This window comes from Miniopterus natalensis, chromosome 8 (genome assembly GCF_054644295.1).
Source record: "Miniopterus natalensis isolate mMinNat1 chromosome 8, mMinNat1.hap1, whole genome shotgun sequence".
Lineage (NCBI taxonomy): Eukaryota > Metazoa > Chordata > Mammalia > Chiroptera > Miniopteridae > Miniopterus > Miniopterus natalensis.
The window spans coordinates 30,669,102-30,691,600 of NC_142088.1; the positions used below are offsets into that span (position 1 = coordinate 30,669,102).

General features: G+C 35.1%; 1 protein-coding gene across 1 annotated transcript in view; it reads left to right on the forward strand.

Moving 5' to 3' along the window:
- COL5A2 (collagen type V alpha 2 chain) overlaps positions 1 to 13,954 on the forward strand; it is a gene marked incomplete at its 5' end in the record, with an annotated part of 65,116 nt that extends 51,162 nt beyond the window's left edge. The window contains 10 exons of the mRNA XM_016214209.2: positions 820 to 873; positions 1,667 to 1,774; positions 2,307 to 2,360; positions 4,158 to 4,265; positions 4,655 to 4,708; positions 5,939 to 6,046; positions 7,904 to 8,195; positions 9,611 to 9,798; positions 11,349 to 11,588; positions 12,263 to 13,954. Coding sequence (XP_016069695.2) covers positions 820 to 873; positions 1,667 to 1,774; positions 2,307 to 2,360; positions 4,158 to 4,265; positions 4,655 to 4,708; positions 5,939 to 6,046; positions 7,904 to 8,195; positions 9,611 to 9,798; positions 11,349 to 11,588; positions 12,263 to 12,409 — 1,353 coding nt within the window. The remainder of the gene's footprint in view (positions 1 to 819; positions 874 to 1,666; positions 1,775 to 2,306; positions 2,361 to 4,157; positions 4,266 to 4,654; positions 4,709 to 5,938; positions 6,047 to 7,903; positions 8,196 to 9,610; positions 9,799 to 11,348; positions 11,589 to 12,262) is intronic.
- Between the last annotated feature and the right edge of the window lie 8,545 nt (positions 13,955 to 22,499).

Consider the following 22,499-nt stretch of genomic DNA (forward strand, 5'->3'; position numbering starts at 1 on the left):
ACGTAAAAGGACACATTCATTCATCTTTCCCCCTGTTATTAATTCATTCTGTTAATAGTATATTTGTCACAATTGCCATGTTCTATAATGATAGGATTAATATATTACAACTTGTGAAAAGGGCAAAGTAGAGATAATTTTACCTAAATATCACTATAAAGTAACATTATTGATGTAATGTTCCCTTAGGCTCTTTTGAAAGGAACTTTTTGAAAAGAGATTTGAGAACTTATAGGTTGGAATCTGCTGTATTTAGTGCTGTAATGAGTAAATCACCAAACAGTTACTGTCACATTTTTGAGGAAGAATCAGTCAAAGCCTTTCAGAGCAATTCTTTCATCAAATGGTAAAAACATAATTCTGAAAAAAATTAAAATATATAAGGAGATAAGACTATATATTTTAAAAAGTAATTTGATATTCTAAGTACAGTTATTTTATTTCAATAATTTTACAGATATTTTTTGGATAAGCTTAAGAAGTAAAAGTGAGAAAAACCATTCACCAGTAATACAAACAAAACAAAACAGCAAAAATGTAATTATTGTATATTTATTTCAAAGAATTTGAGAACTTTTTCTATTTTTAGAATAAAAAATAGAAATGAAGAATTTAGATTAAGTAAAAATATATTAATTTTACAAGCAATTCAAAGTATTATAAAAGATGACAAAAGCTTTCCTTTTACTGAGATTTTCATGAATGCTAATTCTAGTTTCTAGAAGGGAGGTGTAACCATGCTGTAATTTTTCTGGCAGTTGGAATGAGATTTTTTTTATTACTCCGTTAATTCATTTTTTAAATGTGATTTCTTAATAGGGCCCAGCGGGTAATGATGGTACTCCTGGACGGGATGGTGCTGTTGGAGAACGTGTAAGGGCAATTCCACTGATTAAAAAATCTGGAGTAATGTAAATTTGAAATCTTTCTAATACTAAAGAGTAAAAACCTATCTTTTCTCCTCATAGCTCTAATACAGCCCTGCTTTTTATGATAGAAGCAACCTTTTTTGTAAGGTTATAATTTTGGTAGATCTTATCAATGAAATAAGATTTGAGTACACAGTAAAGTAAGATGGCATTTTTTATTAAGAGAAGGAAAGCAAATTGCTTTTATATTTGGTGCAACATGAAGGCCCCAAGGAGTACACACCTCTGGTATTGCACCACAGTAGAATGGAGATGGTATGATGTCTGGTTTTCTTTCATGCATGGGAGAAGAGTAATTATTTTAGAGGAGTGGGGATGGATGCTCCATATCAGTTTTCTCAAAGAACACATATGGAGTTGAAAATCTAAGTGGTTTCCTTAACATGTTCTGTTTTCATACTCTTTGGCAAATCTTTGTTTATCCCAAGAGTATAGGCACCCCATTGTGAAGACTTCTAGTTTAAGAAACATGCTAAATTCTGGAGGTGACCACTCCTATATTCCAGCAGTCTTGACTGTGGAAGTAATGGGGCAAGAGTGAGGGGAGCAATGAGGTCTGAAATTGGGGAGAAGTTTTGATTTATTAACAAGTAAATAAACCATTTCAGTAAATTATAAGTGAAATTATAAATAAATTTTTGAAAAGATACTGTTTAATCATGAATCACATAGGCATATAGGATACCACTGTTTTACAGTTAATATTAAAAGAATAATATCATGGTTATTCTTGTCAGGGTGATCGTGGAGACCCCGGGCCTGCCGGTCTGCCAGGCTCTCAGGGTGCCCCGGGAACTCCCGGCCCCGTTGGTGCCCCAGGAGATGCAGGACAAAGAGGAGATCCGGTAAGGATAGTCAGTTTCACACTGACAGTGATAAACATCAGTATTCTGTATTATGAGCTACATAGGTGCATGCATACAATCATACATGTGCCCTTGATTAAGGACTCTAAACAAAGAATGATAAACAGTTCATCATGAGTTAATTTTGTGTTATTCTGAGAGGAAAACATTTGATTTCTAATAGGTATTCAAAATTTCTGATGCTTCGACTTTCATGACCTAAGAATGTTGTGATTTATAGGAAATCATGTTAAATTTAAGCAAGTAGTGTCTCTACCATGAACAATTAAAGTGATCATTCAGTGAAGTCAATTCATAAAGTTGATTATAGAAGTATCATTAGGTCTTATACCTAGGGACATTCTTATACCTAGGGCTATTAGCCTGATTTTAATTAACTAGCCATGAGTATACATAGATACACATAAACATAAATAAATACCCAACTGCAAATATATATATTTTTAATTCCATATCTACATAGTATATGCACACTTTTTTACATACCAATTTTTGTGAAAATTTCTTCTAGGGTTCACGGGGTCCTATAGGACCACCTGGTCGAGCTGGGAAACGTGGCTTACACGTAAGTTGTCTGTTTTTCTTTAAAAATATATATCTTCTTACATAAAATATACTCTCTATGAAAAAGTACAATTTAAGATTTGTGAATGAAAATTTATATTTCATTTTGTCCAAATTTCTCAGGCTTTGGACAAAAATATTTTTTTATTATTTTTTTAATCCTCACCCGAGGATATTTTTTCCATTGCTTTTCAGAGCACGTGGAAGGGGGAGAGAGAGAGAGAAACATCGATGTGAGAGGGACACATCGGTTGGTTGCCTCCCACACATGTGCCCAGATGGGGATAGTGAGGGGAGGTTGGGCCTGCAACCGAGGAACATGTCCTTGGCCAGAATCAAGCTGTGGACCCTTCAGTATGCAGGCCAGTGCTCTAACCACTGAGCAAAACCAGCCAGGGGGCAAAAATATTAATTTAAAATAGTACCCAGAAGTTCATGTTTGTTTTTACAATTTTAATGTAGCTCCTCAGAATTTAACCATGAATTCTTTCAAATAATCAATGAAGACTTTTAAACTCACAGTTTTCTCCCAAAATAATTGGAATAATAGTACCCTTCTTTCTAAGATTTTATAAAAATCACATTGGATAATGGGTTTAAAAGCTCTTTGTAAATTTTAAAAGCACCTTTCAAATATTATGTTTTATTTTCAACTAGACTGCACTGCCCATGTTCAATTCTTTTTGCTATTTGCAGTTACTTCAGGCTAATTATTATTATACAGATGTCTTAACATTAATGAATCATCTCTATACGCAGTCTCTTATGTTCCATTCACACCCGTTATATAAATTAATATCTGTATTTATGAAGACTAATTATAGCCTTATCATGGTCTATTATTAAATCACAATTCTCAGCTTTGACTTGAAAGAGAAAGAAAGAAAGAAAGAAAGAAAGAAAGAAAGAGAGAGAGAGAGAGAGAGAGAGAGAGAGAGAGAGAGAGAGAGGGAGGGAGGGAGGGAGGGAGGGAGGGAGGGAAGGGAGGAAAGAAAGAAAAAAGAAAGAAAGAAAGAAAGAAAGAAAGAAGGAAGGAAGGAAGGAAGGAAGGAAGGAAGGAAGGAAGGAAGGAAGGAAGGAAGGAAGGAAGGAAGGAAGGAAGGAAGGAAGGGAGGGAAGGAGAGAGGAAAGAAAAGGTGAAAGAAAGGGAAAGAAGGAAAGAAGGAAGGAGCCTAAGACTGATTAGATTGATCAGATAATTTTCACCTCTTCTCTCAATGTAGCTTTTATCTCATAATAAGATTCTTAATTCTTGCTTTTTCTTTAGTTTCTCAGGATCAGAATTGATGGATCTACTCTCTTAGCAACTTTCCAATATGGTCAATTTTTTAAATACAGTTCAAGCTGTCATGCTGTTTTAATAAACATTGCAGATTGAATAAACATTTTATTTTTATAAGTAACATAAGTAAATAAGAACTTATGTTTTGATTTAAAAGAATCTAATTATGGTGGTAATATTTTTATATAATGATATCAGCCAAGTATGTGAAATATAGTTTTTGAAACTGTTTTAGATAGGCAAGACCAAACTTAAAAATACCTCATTTTAGTATAAATATAAGATAAACATTTAAAAACTAAATCTTTAGAAAAGCATTATTATATATGTTATGTTTTAATGATCACCTTCATTCCAAAAGATAAAAATTCCTAGGTCTAATTTTATGTAGATAGTAAATATGTCAATTCATATAAAATACAATGTTCAAAATTATAGTAAATACAATTGTAAAAGGTAGAATTTTAGTAAATTGTAGTCTAAACATGCAATATCCAGCCATGACCCTGTTTCTAGGGACCCCAAGGACCTCGTGGTGACAAAGGAGATCATGGAGACCGAGGTGACCGAGGTCAGAAGGGTCACAGAGGCTTCACTGGTCTTCAGGGCCTTCCTGGACCTCCTGTAAGTAATTTCTTTAAGTATTATTTGCCCTTCATGTGAAAATACACAGGTGTCTTGACATGAACATTTGTCTATAAAATGGATGGACTTTTTGTATTTTATTTTCATTTCAAAGAATGCCTTGATGAATAATTAATTACCCATCTGCCCAATATAATTACCCATTTATTAGCTGTAATTTTGTAGGAAAGAAATAAAAGGATATATATACCATTATTCCTATAGTTGTCTTTAGTATTGGTCAACTCATAAAGACATTGTAGAGATTGATGACTTTATGGAAGTAGTTTATGCAGCTAATGTCAATGACAGCACATTTTAAAAAACTGAGACTGACAAAATGTAGGATGTAAATACTTTGGTAACATTTAAAATTATTTCCTATTTAGGGTCCAAATGGTGAACAAGGCAGTGCTGGAATCCCTGGACCATTTGGCCCAAGAGTAAGTAACAGAACTTAACAAGTTGCAGATGTAAATAATAATGCTTTTGGCAATATACTGCTAGAACTTGCATATCGTTTTTGTAGATCAAAGCTAGAATTGCCCAGATTCTCTGAAGTGGGCAGCAAATGTATGAGACAAACCATTCAGTAATTGCCTTTAAGTAGAAATATCTTGAAATATGACATATTATTTCATGGTCCCACATTAAAATCTCTTTCCTATGGTGAATATACTCATTGATTGGTTCATTTTCTTACTCTGTGTTCATTGAAATTTCCATTAAACTTTCATTCTTTGGGATGATGTAATAGGACTTACCATGAAGTGGAGACAGAAGCTGGATGTTCTGAAGCTGGATATATTTTTTTGTTGAAGTAATTGTGATATTTCCTCAGAAGTATATTGCTTAATTCAGAAACAAATCATAAAGTGAAACCAACATTTAAAGCTTTTAGAAATTCTACATGAGTATTCATGCTGCCCCTAATAGGTCATTAATGTCATAAGACAATTGACAGACATAATTATTTAGGAAAATCATTAGAATTTCTACTATGTCTAAATATAGTATAAACAAATCATACATAAATTTTACAACAGTAGCATTAAAATTGTTAGGATGTGATGAGATTTGTATAGGCACACAAACTTAACTTATACTTATGCCAAACACTTCAACTTCTGTCATTTTCTTACTCCTAGTTATTGAATTTCTAATTAAGTTTACAACACCAGATTTGATGAAACAGTCCCTACTACTAATAACAGTAGATGACTAGTCCATTAAAGTTTTTTTTAATATGTCTTTATTAATTTCACAGAGAAGAGAGAGGGAGAGAGAGAGACAGAAACATCAATGATGAGAATCATTGACTGGCTGCCTCCTGCACGCCCCCTACTGGGATCAAGCCCACAACCCGGGCTTGTGCCCTGACTGGAATAGAACTGTGATCTCCTGGATGCTAGGTCAATGCTCAACTGCTGAGCCACGCCGGCTGGGCCCATTAATGTTTTTAAATGCTACTGGTCTTTTACTGTGCATGGATGATAATTTATGTGTGATGAAATAGTAAACGTTAGAATGTTCTGGAACGCCATTTATTAGTCATTAAGATCTGAATCTGAGAAATCACTGTGATAGCTCTAAGGAAAATAGTTCTTTGATTAGAGAAAGGAATTGTGAAAGTTTTCTTATAGGATCTAAAATTCAGTTTTTGTTTCTTGCAGGGTCCTCCAGGGCCAGTTGGTCCTTCAGGGAAAGAAGGAAATCCTGGGCCACTGGGACCTATTGGGCCTCCCGGTGTACGGGGCAGTGTTGGAGAAGCAGGACCTGAGGTAAAATCACAGGGGTTTGCGTGCAAATAACTCTAATAACTCTGTTGGTTCTCACAGCTTGGATTCTAGCCAAGGGATATCTGTGCAGCATGATAGACAGAGATTGAAGGAACTCTGAAAACAAACCTAAAAGTCACACAAGAGCTTTTCTATATAAGTAACAGCTTAAAATAGTTACTCAGACTACTCAGAGTATATAAAATTAGAGTCCAAGCTACCTGGGCCTTGATTTCATGTGATACCAAAGAGCAAAGAGCAAGTTATAATGGAACTTAAGAAAAAGTTGCTTTGCTTTAAATGGCAATATACTAAATGTGAAATTTGATGAATATAATCATTCATGAAAATACTATACAGTGAAGAGTATGAAATTAAAGTTTGTCTCTATTGAAAATGACATTCAGAAAGGATTCAATGAGAAATTTTTATGACAATTTTCCAATAGTATCTACTTGAGGGTTATGTAAAACTAAAATTGTGTTAGACTCTGACTTCTCAGATCTTTGGGAACCATCCTCATATATCTGCCATATACTCCTGTTTCTGTGGCATGTGTGTAAATGATGTTATGCTTTCCTGTCTGATATTTCTTCCTCTTTGGTTTTATTTACCTTTCCCTCTTTATTCTCTGCCCCTTACTGGCAATACCATCAAACCAAATATGTATTATTATATGAATTGAGAAACCTTATATTTTCTGTGGTCAAGAGGAATATTTCCTATTTATTTCTGTGAATGGAAAACAGATACAGAATTGGAATACCCCTGATGTATGTGGCTCTTGATTGACTTTATTTTGTGATTTGGTGGTCCTTGAAAGAAAAAAAAATCTCCTCCCCTGAGATTAGCATAAAGGAATTCATGAAATCATAATGTGATCTTAAAAAAACAACCAACAGATTTAACAGTCTCTTGGGGTGAGGAAATGTTGGCACTGGAGGTTGAAGCAACTTGTCCAGAACCATGTAATAAGCGGCAGAGCCAGTATTAGACTCCAGCCTTCTCACTGCCAGCACTGTGCTCTCCACGTGAGAGTTGGACCACACATCTTTCCAGGTTGTCAGCTGATTCTCTCAAGTTGCCAAGTTCTTCCTTGGGAAAATGCAAAAGGAAATTAGTAAAGAGGACCTACTTCCAAGCCTCTGCCACCTTTTGTGCTTGTCTGCGTTTCGCTACAATAGTTCTTACTGTCAAAACAAAACAAAAAACCAGAGAGAAAAAACTCTTTATTTTTGCTACTAAAAGGACTAAAGAGAAGATTCTTTAATTTTGTTGTTTAGTACAGAGAATTTTGACTTACACATTAATTTATACACATTTAAAAGACTTCCTGTGCTTTCCCCCTTATTTTCAAATAAGAGAAATTTGTCTTGTTAGTGTTTCTTGTGGGTATTTCCTTGGTATTGATATGTAATCTTATCGAACTAGGACCCATAACTCCTCTGCATTTCCCCTTTCAGCTTCTGTCCATAAATCCTTTTAGAACATTTTAGTTTTGCTTTGCCCCAAATTGTTTGGAAATGAATATACATATCTACATATTTTAACATAAAATATATTGCATCTTAAAGGTAAACATCAGAACAAATATTTTGTGCTTTGATCTTATGTATCTCAGATGCTGACTTGCAGATATATTGCCTGAAAAACATCACACATCATTTCTCACCCTTGGAAGGTTACAGGTTGGCAGGCCAGAACCATCTAGTTAAAAAAGGAGATGAGTCACAGATCCCTCAGGTTGGGGTGCTGCATTGTAACTCCCTATGCACCAAGTCCCATCAGTTCCTTTTGTCCAATAGAAAAACAAAAACAAAAAAAATGGGTTAATCTTTTTCCAATTTTTTTTAAAATTAGGGTCCTCCTGGTGAGCCTGGTCCGCCTGGCCCTCCGGGCCCCCCTGGTCACCTTACAGCTGCTCTTGGGGATATCATGGGGCACTATGATGAGAGCATGGCAGATCCACTTCCAGAGTTTACTGAAGATGAGGCGGCTCCTGATGACAAAAACAAAACTGACCCTGGGGTCCATGCCACCCTGAAATCACTTAGTAGTCAGATTGAAACCATGCGCAGCCCCGATGGCTCTAAAAAGCATCCAGCCCGGACTTGTGATGATTTAAAACTTTGCCATTCCACCAAGCAGAGTGGTGAGTAGATAGCTGTCTATTTGAGCAATGTTCGTCATTTCTGATTGTGTTATTCTCAGCTGCATTCCAAAATTATTTAGTGGTGCTCGAGATAAAATGGTAAACATATCAGGGAGTTTGTGGTTTGGGGTGGGGACAGTCAATGACATGAAAAATTATGGGGTGAGATGATAAATACTATAATAAATGATCCTATCCTATTAATGATCTAATTTCATTGTGGTAGTTCCATTTCCACAAAGAAGTCTTAAAATACTGGTAATTTTGAGGTGATATAATGTAGAAAATACTTGTGTAAGCAAGTTTAACATTTATTTACCTACATGACTTCTCAGGGATTTAATATGCTAACATATATCATCAGGTCATCAAGAGTAGAAGAAAGTTTATTTTATCTCCTAAACTTATTTGAATATGAAATTCCTTTCATATAGTTTAATGTTCTACAGATATAACTTTAGGAATCTCTGCTGGCAGGATTATGTTATAGTGATGTTCTAAAGTATTTTGGAATTAAGTAGTCCTTCTGTACTGGTTGCATAAATCATGCCTTAAGTTTGCATTATTCTATCATTTTGATTAATCTAATAAGACCTAGAGAAAAGGGATTCTAGGCCATAGGACTAAGCTATGAAATGCTTAAGAGCTCCAGTTAACTCTGAAATGACACTGACAGTGATAACTAAAATTACCTTTGAAGACTAGGAAATTTGATTCTCAGCTCTATACTTTACATCCCACCAAAGTCTCTTCATTTTATTTAAAATGCAGTTTTTCATACATATTATATATAACACACAGATAAAGTATACATATATACACAGATATATGCACAAATATATATTTGTTTGTGTATTTGACTATATCTCCAGCACCAAGCCCTAACTTGGTATAGCCTATTTCAAGTAATTCTTATATATAATAGAGAGCAATTCTAAATGGGGCCATAGAGATAATTTATAACATTTAATCAAAGTTCAACTCATATACTTTTTATTCATAGTTTTGACAATACATTACTTTATTGCATTCCAGTTACAATTCGCTTTAAAATATTGGCTTTATAAATTTAATGGGAACACATCCATTTTGGCAAAGCCACTTAATCACTGTGGATTCTCTCTTTTTGGTATAGTTTTCTCATCTATAAAATGGAGATAATGATATTTCTTCACATTCATGTTTTAGCCTTGATTTGACAAAGTGCCTCAGGACAGTGCTCGTAGAAAGGAACCAAAAGTGTGACAGTTACTTTTTCCTTTGTTGTAGAATATTTCCTTAGCTGGGATACTCTTTCTTAAAAGAGCCTTAATCCATGAGTTCATGTTTTCAAACCCTGTGTTAATTCTTTTAGGGACTCATCATCATGTTTGAAATTTACTTTATTTAGCAAATATTTTTATTTTGGAAAATAGGTGAGTACTGGATTGATCCTAACCAGGGATCTGTTGAAGATGCAATCAAAGTTTACTGCAATATGGAAACAGGAGAAACATGTATTTCAGCAAACCCGTCCAGTGTGCCTCGTAAAACCTGGTGGACCAGCAAATCTCCTGACCAGAAGCCTGTTTGGTATGGCCTCGACATGAATAGAGGATCTCAGGTAATTTCACATGCTTGCTTAAAATTGTATTTTTTGCTTTTCATTATTTATTATACCTTAATATTATTTAGGACTATGCTGTTATTTTTTGGCCAGGTATATTTTACCATGTTAATTTTAAAGTCATATATTCTCATTAGTTGCAGTTGCTATATCATTGCATAAACAAAGTTTTGCTGTGAATTAACATAAACTTTGAATAATACTTTTTCCATTGATGGAATGTAGAAAAGTAATTATTTTTATTAATAGTTCCTTTAATGCATGTCACACTGACTGTGGAGTATACTCGAAGGGATCTTGCTACAGAGATTGAATTTAGCATCAGAAGATCTAGGTGACTGCTCCCTGGATCTCTTACTGACTTGGGGACAGCAGGAAGTCACTTAACCTTTCAGAGCCTCAGCTTTTCATTTTAAAGTGGGGTGATAAAATTTATCTCATAGACTTTGTGTGAATATAATGTGCTTACTATAGTATCTAGTACATGGTAAGTTATAAATAAATACTAGATAATTACTATAATAGTATTTATATAATTAAATCACTTTATAGACTTTGTAGTATTCTTTAAACTTAATGCATTTTTATAATCTTTATGAATCCTACAAGTATTTTTCTGAGTCCAGTCTCTTCTATGTTTCTTTTATGGCCCAGTATTTATATTCTCAACCGGCCTTGCCAATTCCTATTTCAGTTTCAAAACTGTAACGTATGTGTGACTGGAGCACCAGAAGCTAATGAGTATTTCCTTCTGGATCTCTTTATGGCAACCTAACTCGAAATTTCCTTCTCAGCTCCGCTCCTAGCCTCTTCTCAGAACTCATGCTCATAATGAACATAAAGTGAGCCTATTATGGGTATGAATAGGATATACAGAATCTGCCATTATTTAATGAGCAGAAAAAAATTAAATTTAAATATATTCAATTGAAATGTAATTTAGTTAATATACTATTTTGCGAAAAGCTCAGAAGGGAGCGTTGAAAATAAGCTCAAAGTAGAGGATAAGTAGGAAGGAGCCTGTAGGAAATTATTTTCGATTATATGTTTTTGTTAGCTAATTAAAAACCTGTAATTCATATTTTCTACAATTGTTTAAAAGTTGGGTTAAAAATGATTTTATACAAAGAGTTAATTCCGAATTCTTATTATAATTAGCAGTAAAAACAATAAATTGTTTTTGATACATGATGAAATATCCAAGCCAGTGTTCAAGTATGTTCCTTCTTCTAAAAAAGAAGTTATATACTTGATTTTTTTTTAAAAGAAATTGAGAAGCAGAATTAAAAATATATAAACTTTCTCTGGTGAGTATAATTATCATTGGTTTCTTCACTTCTTGTTGGGGTAGTAAGGACAGAGGTTCCTACTTGTGAATATTCATAAAAATTTTGAGATATTTTTATAAGTGCAAGTAGAATAAACTGTTATATGAAAGAATAAAAGTAATACTCTTTAAAATTATTTACCTGAGATCAACAGACACACACACAACACTGTGAAACCCTTCAGTGTTGCATATAACAGACATCCTTTTGTTTTTCTAGTTTGCTTATGGAGACCACCAGTCACCCAATGCAGCCATTACTCAAATGACCTTCTTGCGCCTTTTGTCAAAAGAAGCCTCCCAGAACATTACTTACATCTGTAAAAACAGCGTTGGATACATGGATGATCAAGCTAACAACCTCAAGAAAGCTGTGGTTCTTAAAGGATCAAATGACTTGGACATCAAAGCAGAAGGAAACATTAGGTTCAGATATATAGTTCTTCAAGATACTTGCTCTGTAAGTACTTTTGATCTGTATTGATCTGATTAAAGAAAAATTATTTAAACAAAATACTGTTATGGCACTAGAGGCAGGGATCATTTTACCCTGTATATAGACATAGCAGTTTGTCTATAGTTCTTTAGGGTAAACTTGAATGTGTGATAGTACATGAAGCATGGCACAGGTGTTAATACAAAACAATAAACAAAGTCTGAATCTCTGGAATGTGATCCAGCTCTTCTGCAAACTCCCTTTGACTCTCCTACAAGTTATTTTATTTACTTCATCTGTTTCATGCTTAAAATTTCTTGATTCTAAAATCTGAGATACCTTCTATTTTTTTACTGATTTGCATATCCACTTGCACATCTAAATATAAAGAAAGGAAATTATTTAATGATGAATTATAGTTTCATTTGTGAGAAGCAAAAAGGCTTTCATAATTTACCTTTTCAATGCCCATTTGGGAAGTTTCAAAAGAACAAAGGGCAGTTCCTCAATTTAGAGCATGAAGGAAATGTCCTCCAGCCTTGCTAGGACCTCACTTTGTTAGCAGTGCTCTTTTAAGTAGTGCTCTAAAAATCGTTGCTTGTACCTTATCTGCTATGAAAACTGGCTTGGAAGTTACTGTCTAACATCTTTGAAATAGCCTGTATGTGCTATTAACCCACTGCACAATTTAATTCTAGAAACGAAATGGAAACGTGGGCAAGACCGTCTTTGAATACAGAACACAGAATGTGGCGCGCTTGCCCATCATAGATCTCGCCCCTGTGGATGTTGGCAGCACAGACCAAGAATTTGGCATCGAAATTGGGCCAGTTTGTTTTGTGTAAAGCAAACCAAAATGCATCAATGATGAGCAGCACCCTCACCGTCAATGACCACCGCCGTTCACGAGAACTTTGACTGTTTGAAGCTGATCCTGAGACTCTTGAAGCAGTGGCTGATTCTGCGTCAGCTTTGTACATACGACCTTACGTGCCTGGCCTCCGTATCCTTCAGAATATTTATTTTACTTACAGTCCTCAAGTTTCAATTGATTTAAAATATTTTTCAATACAGACATTTAGGTTTAAGATGACCAATGACAATGACCGCCTTTTAAAAAAGTAAACTGATTGAATGAATAAATCTCTGTTTTCTTCCATTTATTTCAGTGCAATGACAAAGTTGCTTAGTATTTATGAGAACATTCTTCTTCCTGGCAGGTAGCTTAAAGAGTGGGGTATGTAAAACCACAGCACATGTTTATTTCACTTGTCTGCAATTTGAAAAATAGAAAGCAGTGCTTTTTTGTGACCTCTTATATCCAGATGATCAATTAAAAATGAAATCAAAATGTTTATGCTTGTGAATGAAACCCTCATGCATGTCTTGATATTGTATAACTATTACAGAGACTCTTTAAAGAGAATCTTGGGAGGGGGGAAGTTTCTCACTGTTTTAAATGGAATTTTTAAATAATATATATTCAATGAAATTTCTTGAAAACAAAGTGATCTTAGATTTTATAAAGGGTGGTAAGTTTAGATTTTTTTTCTCATTCAAATTTAAAGGTATCTTTCCCTCTTGACTCGGTCTATTAATATAGCTAGAAGTTACATCAGTATACCATTGAATACATTTTCACTCTCTTGTTTAAGAAGATGAATGCAAAAAAAAAATTACATATACGGCTTTATAAACATATGTCCAGGACCCAAAGTTGAGAGTCTTCCACACGTACAGTCTCATCATCCTGAAGCCTATAATGAAGAAAAAGATTTAGAAACTCAGAGTTGTGGAGCTGACTCTAATCAAATGTGATGATTGGAAATAGAACATTTGGCTATTGAACTCATAGGAAAAATGATCCAACATTTCTTAGCATGAGCTACCTCATCTCTAGAAGCTGGGATGGACTTACTATTCTTGTTTATATTTTAGATACTAAAAGGTGCTATGCTTCTGTTATTATTCCAAGACTGGAGATAGGCAGGGCTAAAATGTATTATTTTTCCTTTAATGATGGTGCTAAAATTCCTTCTATAAAATTCTTTAAAAATAAAGATGGTTTCATCAATACCATTTGTGGAAGCATAACTGTTAGACTTACCCGTTTCTGAAAGAGGGAGCATTGTTTCAGTGCCTTGTCCACTGTTCATCTGTCAAACTGTATCAGGAATGTTTTGTAAAACCTGCATGTTTCTTAGAACGTGTAGGTCCCCCTGTGTCTCAAGGTCCCCCCCCCCCCCCAATTGCATTTTGTTGGCTCCATTTTTATTTTTTCTTTAAAAATAAACAGCTGGGACCATCCCAAAGGACAAGCCATGCACACAACTTTAGTCATGTATCTCTCTGCAAAGCATCGAATTAAATGCACGCTTTTGTCATGTCAATGGTTTTTGTTTTGTGGAATTCCTTTGAACGTATTAGATCCATTTCATTTCCAATAGTGAAAAGTAGGTGTTGTGGTATTCTTTGTTCACCATTTGTTTAAAAGATAAAACAACAAACATCTTCCACTGAGCATATACTGGCTTATATATGAAAATCAACTTACAACAGCACTCGTGGAGGAAACATGACACTAATTATCACTGTCTATGCCTTTAAACATCTCAGGGGTGTATTATTGATAAAAAAAGAAAAGCAACTGATTTTTCATGGTTGAATAAACTGTGATAATAAAACATATGTCTCAAAGTGTATCACATATGAATTTAGCCTAATGCTTTCAGAGTTTTATTTCAATATTTATTTAACAACATTGTGTTCCCCCAAATGGGTTTTGAATTGGGATCTACATCTTGAATTTGAATATCTATATATCTAAATACATTTGTGAGTTTGTTTGCATTAAAACTTCTTTCAAGTCCAACCTACTCAAGTTGTCAAGTTCAGATATATGAGGCAGAAACATGCGGTGATTCTCTTGTCAAAAACACACATAATCTCCAAATATAGAAATTCTAGTTTATATTTGGAGCTCAAGAATGTTACAAATAAAAGGCTGCCCCAAACAATGCCAAAGACCCTCAAATTTCTTGCCTAAATTCTAGATTCATAGGTCCCATTAGACTAGTAGACTTCTTTACCTTCACATCCAACAGACATCTCAAACTCTATTTGATCAAAAGCAAAATAATCTACATTTGGGAGGATGGTGACATTAGTTTATTAAAAAATACAAATGGAAATTTGCAAAATAAACAGAAATGAAGACAAAGGAGAAAAATAGTAAAGAAAGCATAAACAATGCTGAAAAATTCCCCAACTTGTAACACAAAATTTGGGAAATGATGGCCAGGATCAATATAACTTATTCCAAATTGAAAAGATATCCAAAGAAATTATAGACAACATTCCCTTCTCAAGAGAATGGTGTTATATAGCAGAAAGCAAGTGGAAAAAAAATCAGGAAAATAAATGATTGCAATTACCACACTGAGAGTTCCTATCCGCCCATGAATAAAGAGCAACTCACACAATTCTTTCTTTGAAATTATGAAGATTTCAGGAGACTAATCTCTTTAGAGCTCATTTTGGATCTGAGGTTCAACAGCAGCAAACCAAGGCAGTGATGCTTCAATGAAAACCAAAAGCCTGTGGAGCATGGGACATGCCAGTAAGGTGATTATTTTTTATCAAAGTGGCTGATTTACCCAAGAGCAGCTTTTCTTCTAAGCTTCCTTTGTCATTGCATCATTTTATACCATATTTAAGTGTCAGCATTCCCCAGAGATCAGCCTTTCCCTCTTTGCCTTCACACTCAATACTCTCTTATCACCGGCCCTTAGCCATACCATGGTTTTAATTGCTCTCTATATGTCAATAGCTCCAAATACATATACGCAACCCAAATCTCCTTAGAGCTCAATAAATGCCTGTATAAATGTTTCACCATCCTCACTGGGTTTCAGAGGTACTTATAGATCAAAATGTTCAAGAAAATTCATATTTCTATCTCAAAGTTGATTTATGTTCTATATTTCCTGTTTTAGACAATAACCTCCTCCTCACCCATCCATTTAGGCAGGCCAGAAACCTGGGAGTCATACTTGGCACCTCTCTCTTCCTTACCATGCCAGAACTCTGGTATTGCTATGTATTTTAAACTTTGCCTCCTCAATGTTCATTAAGGCCATACCCTTCTCTCCATTTCTACTGCCTCTATTCTAGTCCACATTATCATTATTTCTCACCTTCAATAGCCTTCTAACAGGAGTTCAGGCATCCATTCTTGCCCTCTTCTGATGCATTCTTCCCATGAGAGCCAGGGTAAATTTGAAATATAAATCTGAATATGTCACCAGACTCTTCCCCAAAACACAACCCAACACATACACAATGCATCTTTAAAAACTTCAATGATATCTTCTAAGACAAAAATCTTTAAACTCTACGAAACTCTGGCAGTACCTGACCGCTGCCTACTTATCATGCTTTATTTTGCCACTACCTTCCTTACTGTCTGCTCCACACACAATGAATTTCTGTCCATTTCCTAAAAGCCAGAGTCCTCATCTTGTCAAAGACCATTTGCATATGTTTTCCTTTTGCCCAGTTTACTTGTATTCATCTTTTAGTGCTCTGCTCAATGCTATATCCTCATGAAATCATTTCTAGACTCCACACCCTTCACTACCACCTGGGTTAACATCCCCTGTTGTAAATTTTCTTGGCATCCTGTATTTTTCTATACAACCCATGATGCTTTATACAATTGTATGATTATTTGTTTAGTGTCAGCCTTCTCTATTAATTATATTTGATACAAGGGCAGGACTGTTTACAAGGATCCAACAAACTGCTTGATATTTGTGTTTATTCAAAAGATATTTAATAAGTGAATGATGAGAAGTTACATACTACATAACTAGAAAAGTATGTTTAGAGAGCATTTATGCTTGATTTATGTACTAATGCGAAGCCTTTATTACTATTGTATTATTATTACTGTTTCTATTTGTATTATGGATAAAGAAGATTATAGACAAAGCGATTCTATCCACAATGATAATAGCAACATACAACACTAAGGACTAAAATGACAAGAAATATGTATAACCTAACTGAAAAAAAACCTGTAACACTGAGATATGTAAAATAAGATAAAAATGGGAATAAATATTACTACTGTCACATGGAGAAGCTCAATATTTGAAAAATACAATTATTTTTTCTAAATTAATACATAAATTAATAACCTCCCCCCATAGGATTTTAAAAACATGGAACATGACAAAACCACTCTAAAGTTCATTGGAATAAAATATGCAAGGAAAGTGATAAAGGACTCTCCCCTCAGAAACAAAATGATGAATTAAGATGGGTTACTGGCTCTTTTAGATATAAAAAATAATAATTAAAAAGCTACTACATTTGGTAAAAGAAGAGTATTTAGGAATGAAACTATGTATCTATATTATAATTTAATACGTAATTAAATTAATTCTCATTTATTTTGTAAATGGCATTACAGAAACTTATAGATGTTTATCATTTTACAGCATGTTTCCTTTCTTAACTCTTATACCAAAACATTTCCAAAAGGACTGAATATTTCACTTTAAAAAACTCTAAATGTTACCGGAAAATATTTACAGTCATTTTGTAATTTTAGAATGAGAATGAAAACATGTATATAAATAATAATGTAAAATGTTGGAAGATTAGATTCTAAAATATATTTTAAATATATTTTATAGAACTCTTAATAAGCGTGCTCAACTGGGAAAACTTTTGTAATAAATATGACAGAAAAGATTTAATGTACTTTACCTTCAAAAAGCCCTTAGGCACCGGTAAAAAAACCCACAACATATAAAATATGCATACTTCTATACAGATAACTCACAAAAGCCATAATATAAATGCCAATAAACACGCAGAAGATATTTAATATTGTTAGAAAAAAGAGTGCAGCTGAAACAATAAGATTAAATTCTATCAGAATTTGACAAATATTAAAATGTCTGATTTTATTAGGTGTAAAAGAAAATGCCAGAAAACATTCACATATACTTTTTTGTATGTTTTGTCCAGTGAATATTGAAAGCATAGTTAAAGTAATTTTCTCAAATTGGTTTATTCAGAGTTCCTGTAAATGTGAGAAGGTAGTGTGGGGGTAGGAGAAAGAGCAGGATACACTGGAGGATCTTCCAGGATCATCAATTTTGTTGGATGACAAGTAACAAACATCATTTGTAAAAATTATAAATATTACATAGAGTGAAACTTAAAACCCACATGACAAAATCAATTTCACAATGGTGGCAGATTGGTTTAGACTATAGCTTAGGAATCTGTTGTAGGTGTATGTTCTGTGTGTGTATTTTATGTAAGGATGTTGATACTTTTTATTTGGACTGTAAAATGATTATCCAGTCAATGCTACAAGAAGCCACTCCATGCTTTGTATGCTTTTTTTTTTTTTAACATTTAGTGAGTAGAACATAACAACACACCAACTGAATTGAATAAATACATGATGGTAAAGGATCTTAATGAAATATGCACAGTGGAACCACAGAACTGAGTCATCTAAACTAGGTTGGGATTTGGAGAGGAGAGAAAGCAAGGAAGAGTACCCGGAAAAGGTTTTTCATAATGAGTCTTGAGGGATAAAGACTGTGTCTTAAGCAACGGAGGCACACCAGGCATAAAGAGCAACGTGGATCAAGGCTTGGAGTTCTTAAAAGATAGAGCTTGTTTGGGTAACCCCAATGTGGCTGGCCGTGACAGTAGATTATATGCAAGGGTTTTTAGGAGACAAATTAATGAAGTAGGAAGAGGGGAATTTTATGTCAAGCTAAAGAGACTGAAAGTTATTCTGAAGGAGTTTTTTTTGGGGGGGGGGCGGTTTGGAAACTATTATTGGTTCTCAGCCCAGAGTATAACCATATCCTCTAGAAGGCCCATGGAAATGTGTGAGTAGGGTGCTTGTGGTTATCATAAAAATTGGGAAGTATTCTAGGCATTTTGCAAATGGGCCAAAAATGTTGAATATCTTGTATGTAGGTCAATCCCTTTGAACTAAATCTGAACCATCCAAAATATCAATAGAACTTTTACTTCAAAATATTCTGTTTAAAGCAAGTGAGACGTGTTGGATTTGCATATTAGAAAGAGCACCTTGGAAGCAGCACTCAGGGATAATTTTTAATATTAAATGAGACTGAAAACAGAGATGAATTAGAACAAGGTTGGAAAAAAGACACAGGAAATAAGGCCACTGAGGATGGAGAAAGAGAGATGGATTGAGGAGATGTTTTAGAAATAGAATCAACAGATCTGATAAAAGAGTGAGGAGGTGAGGCAGCAAGAAATTTAGGATTATTATTAAGTTTCTGGCTCAGGTAGTTGAATGGAAGATGTTGGTGTTTACTACGATGAAGGATAGGGAAGGGGGCAGGCTGAGGATGTATGCCATCTGTTAATGGAACATGCAGCTGAAGATAGGGTGCGCCATCACAAAGATGTGTGAGCCATCACATCGGGGATTTAGAGCTTGGGGCAAGAATGGGATCACTCAAGGATGTAAAAAGGGAGTGGTGATCTAGGACAAATCACTGGGGAACCCTGGTGTTTAAGGAAAAAAGACAGAGGAAAGGTCTATTCCTATTACTAGGAATATTACTTGTTAGTTATAGAATCCTGAGTTTTGGTTGTTAAAAGTAACCATAACGTTTGGGAAGGAGAGCTTGAAGCCACCTTGAATGCTATAATGCAGTCTGCATTCTCATTTTTACACTTTCATGATTAAACTCAAGAAGACCAATAGATCACTTCTTGGACTTTTGGCTAAGATCAAGTGAAAAAGACCAATAGAAGAGAATTTTAAAAAAGGACGAAAATTCTGGTTGAAAATCAGTCGAGGGAAAGACACCAGCAAGACTGTTATAATAGAAAACCCTAAAGATAAAATTATACTAATTTAGCATAACCCTATATAATATGTACTTACAATTCTCTGCTGATTTTATTTTGATGCCATTAACAAACACCTCAAATAATTTAATTCACATTAATACCTTTCCATGTGACTATCTTGAGTATTTGTTCCGAAAGTAAAACAAACAAACAAAAAAACACCTCAAAGATTGTATTTATTTTTATCAAACAGTATGATTCACCACAATTTAAGGAGTGCATACCAAAAGCTATGCAATAAGCAATTATGGTTAAATGCCATCAATACTGTAAGAAATTGGTCTGCACATATGTGAAAAAAAAATATGGATTCAAATGGTGATAAATAGAGGAAGATGGAACTGTAACATTTATGTGAATTTTCCCAGCAGTTGAAACTGTTATGAGATAGATCTTTTAATGAAAGGCAGCTGGAGATATGGAATGATCACAATTGTTAGCCACTTTAATGAAAAAAAAAAAAGCAACAGAAATTGAAGACATCTGTAGTTAAAATGTAAACCCTGAAGATTCAAAAAGGAAGCTGCGGTCCAAGCCCCTGGGAGGCATCTGACCTGTTTCTGTGCAGAATGCTGTGCTCTGTGGGCCCTTACAGGCAGTGACCGCCTTTATTCCTTCAAACCTGTGCCTTCGCTCACTCCACTGAAGGCAGCCTACAGGTGGCTTAAGTTCAAGACAAAAATTTAAAAATCAGATCTGAATCATTTTTTGTATTAATAGCACCAACGATACCTTCCTTCTGCTCAGTTTCCTCTCTGTGCTCCTAGCCCTTAAATCAATTGTGAACGTAGGCCTAAAAGTTAAAGCCTTCTTTTCTTCAACCATTAAAAGCTGCAGATGCCGAGTCAGACCCGCCATGACGCTCCCTCCACGGCCTCCCCCCACCATGTACAAATCCTGCTGCCCTTTCCCCCCTCCCTTGGAAGCTTTACTCCCTAATGATTTCATCTGGAGCAGGATGATTTCACTGACCATCTGCATAAAAAGGATTTCCAAATCGACTTCGGCCGCCCCTGACCTAGCATTCTCCAATCAGTCACACATTTTATCCTGTTCAACCACCCTTCCAAATAAATCACTGCTGTGCTGAGCTGCCACGTAGAACGCTGTGAGTCAGCCCGGGCTTGCGTAACTTTCCACTGCGTCCTTCCCTATGAATCAGAATCGCCTCCTGCGTGACTCCTGCTGCCCTCCTTTTGCCGTCCTCATTTTCCCCCCTTAACCTAATTTTCCCCAGCAAGTGTGCCTACGCTCCGTGACCCTTCCTTTAGTCTAGTCTTTGAAAAAAATGTGCTTTGATGCCTTGCCAAGCTTCTTTAGCCTTATTTTCTTCTTCCCTAAAATGTAGATGCGCCCTTCTTTCTTTGCACAATAGTTATCTCTCGGTTGCCTGTAAACCTGATCCGTCTCCTCGCATGTACCTTGACCCCCAGCTCCCCTCAAGCAGCAGCATTCCAGGATGTCAAGCCTTTATATGGCTGTACACTGAGAAGCACATTTAAAAAATCAAAACCAAAACCCAAACCCTGTCATCTTGCTATTCTAAGCTCTCTGTACCAATCTATACCTCCGGCCTTATTTCTTACACCACCACGTGACACCCATGCTCCATCTGAAATTGGGCTAATTTAAACTGCCAAATATACCTCATAACTCTGCACCTCTTTCCTTACAGTGTTTTCTGTGGGCTTCTAGTCTATCCCTGAAAACATTCTGTTACTTAAAGTCTGCCTCAAATGCCACCTTCCTCTTGTAGCCTTTCTTGAGAGTCTCCAAATGGGCATGATTGTTTCTTCATTGTGCCTGTCTAGTATCTAATATCTCTCTAATATAACTTATTATAGTGAGTCCTGTGATATGTTATTGTCTACATTTTATGGTATCTCACTCTTCTTGAATCTTCTTGAGCACTTACTTGATTCTGAGCCTTGCAGTTAGTAACTGTTCAGTGTTGCTGAGTTGAAATGAATTAATCTAGGTAGCCTGAATTTTTTGCTGTTCCATGGGTATGGAATAAATCATTCCTGATTCTGTCTTCCCTCTTTCTTTCATTTCTTAGTCTGAAATAGTTTTCCTCTTTCCACCGTTTACTTAAATCTTAACTTTTCTTTGTTGCACAACTTAAAGAAGACTGTCCTGACAATAAAATTATCACTGGCCAATTCTTTTTCTGATCTACTATCTATATGTCTTATGGCTGGCCCAGTACACTTAAGCACTTAATTGTTCACCATCTTGAATGCTTTTGTACCATTTCATATGGATTCAACTTATCTATTCTAGATAACACATTCCTAAGGAGTAGCAATCATGTGTTATATTTTCTTATAGTGTTTAGCAGAGTGCTAAGAATGGAATAGGAGCTTGTAGTAGATAATGTGTTGCTCCACCCATATTTTCTCTTCAAAGCCTAACCACTGACCTACCAGTCCCTGGGAATATCTGTTACTGTGGACTCACAGTTATGCCTCTCATTGAGAAATGCCCTCTGTCACCAATACTGACTGACTGACGGTAACCCCCATTCCTTCCAGGTTCTGGCCCACAATGAACTATAACAACTCTGAAGGAACATTTCATTTCTGGCCTCCAATGATTTATAACTCTGAAGGGCCATCTCAGTTCCAGAGTTTCTTGTAGGATTGCCTGAAACCTCAGTGTCAGTTACATGTGGGTCAGCTTTTCTTCCATCCAAACCTTCCTTTATGTATCTCCTGAGATAACTTTCCAATAAACCTTCTGCACATAACTCTCCACCTTAGAGTCTGTTTCCAGAGAACCTAATCTAAGACAGAGTTCAAGTCTTGTCATTTTCATTCCCATCTATTTAATTATGAAATGTCTCATTTGCAAGACTGAAATAAGCATATCATTGCTTTTACATCATCACTAAATTGGTATAAAATATAATAATTCCCATTTATAAATTTTATGGACCACAAAGCGTAGCCAGATTTCTGTTAAGACAAATCATGTCAGATATGGTTAAAAGATGCCAAGTAATTCTGT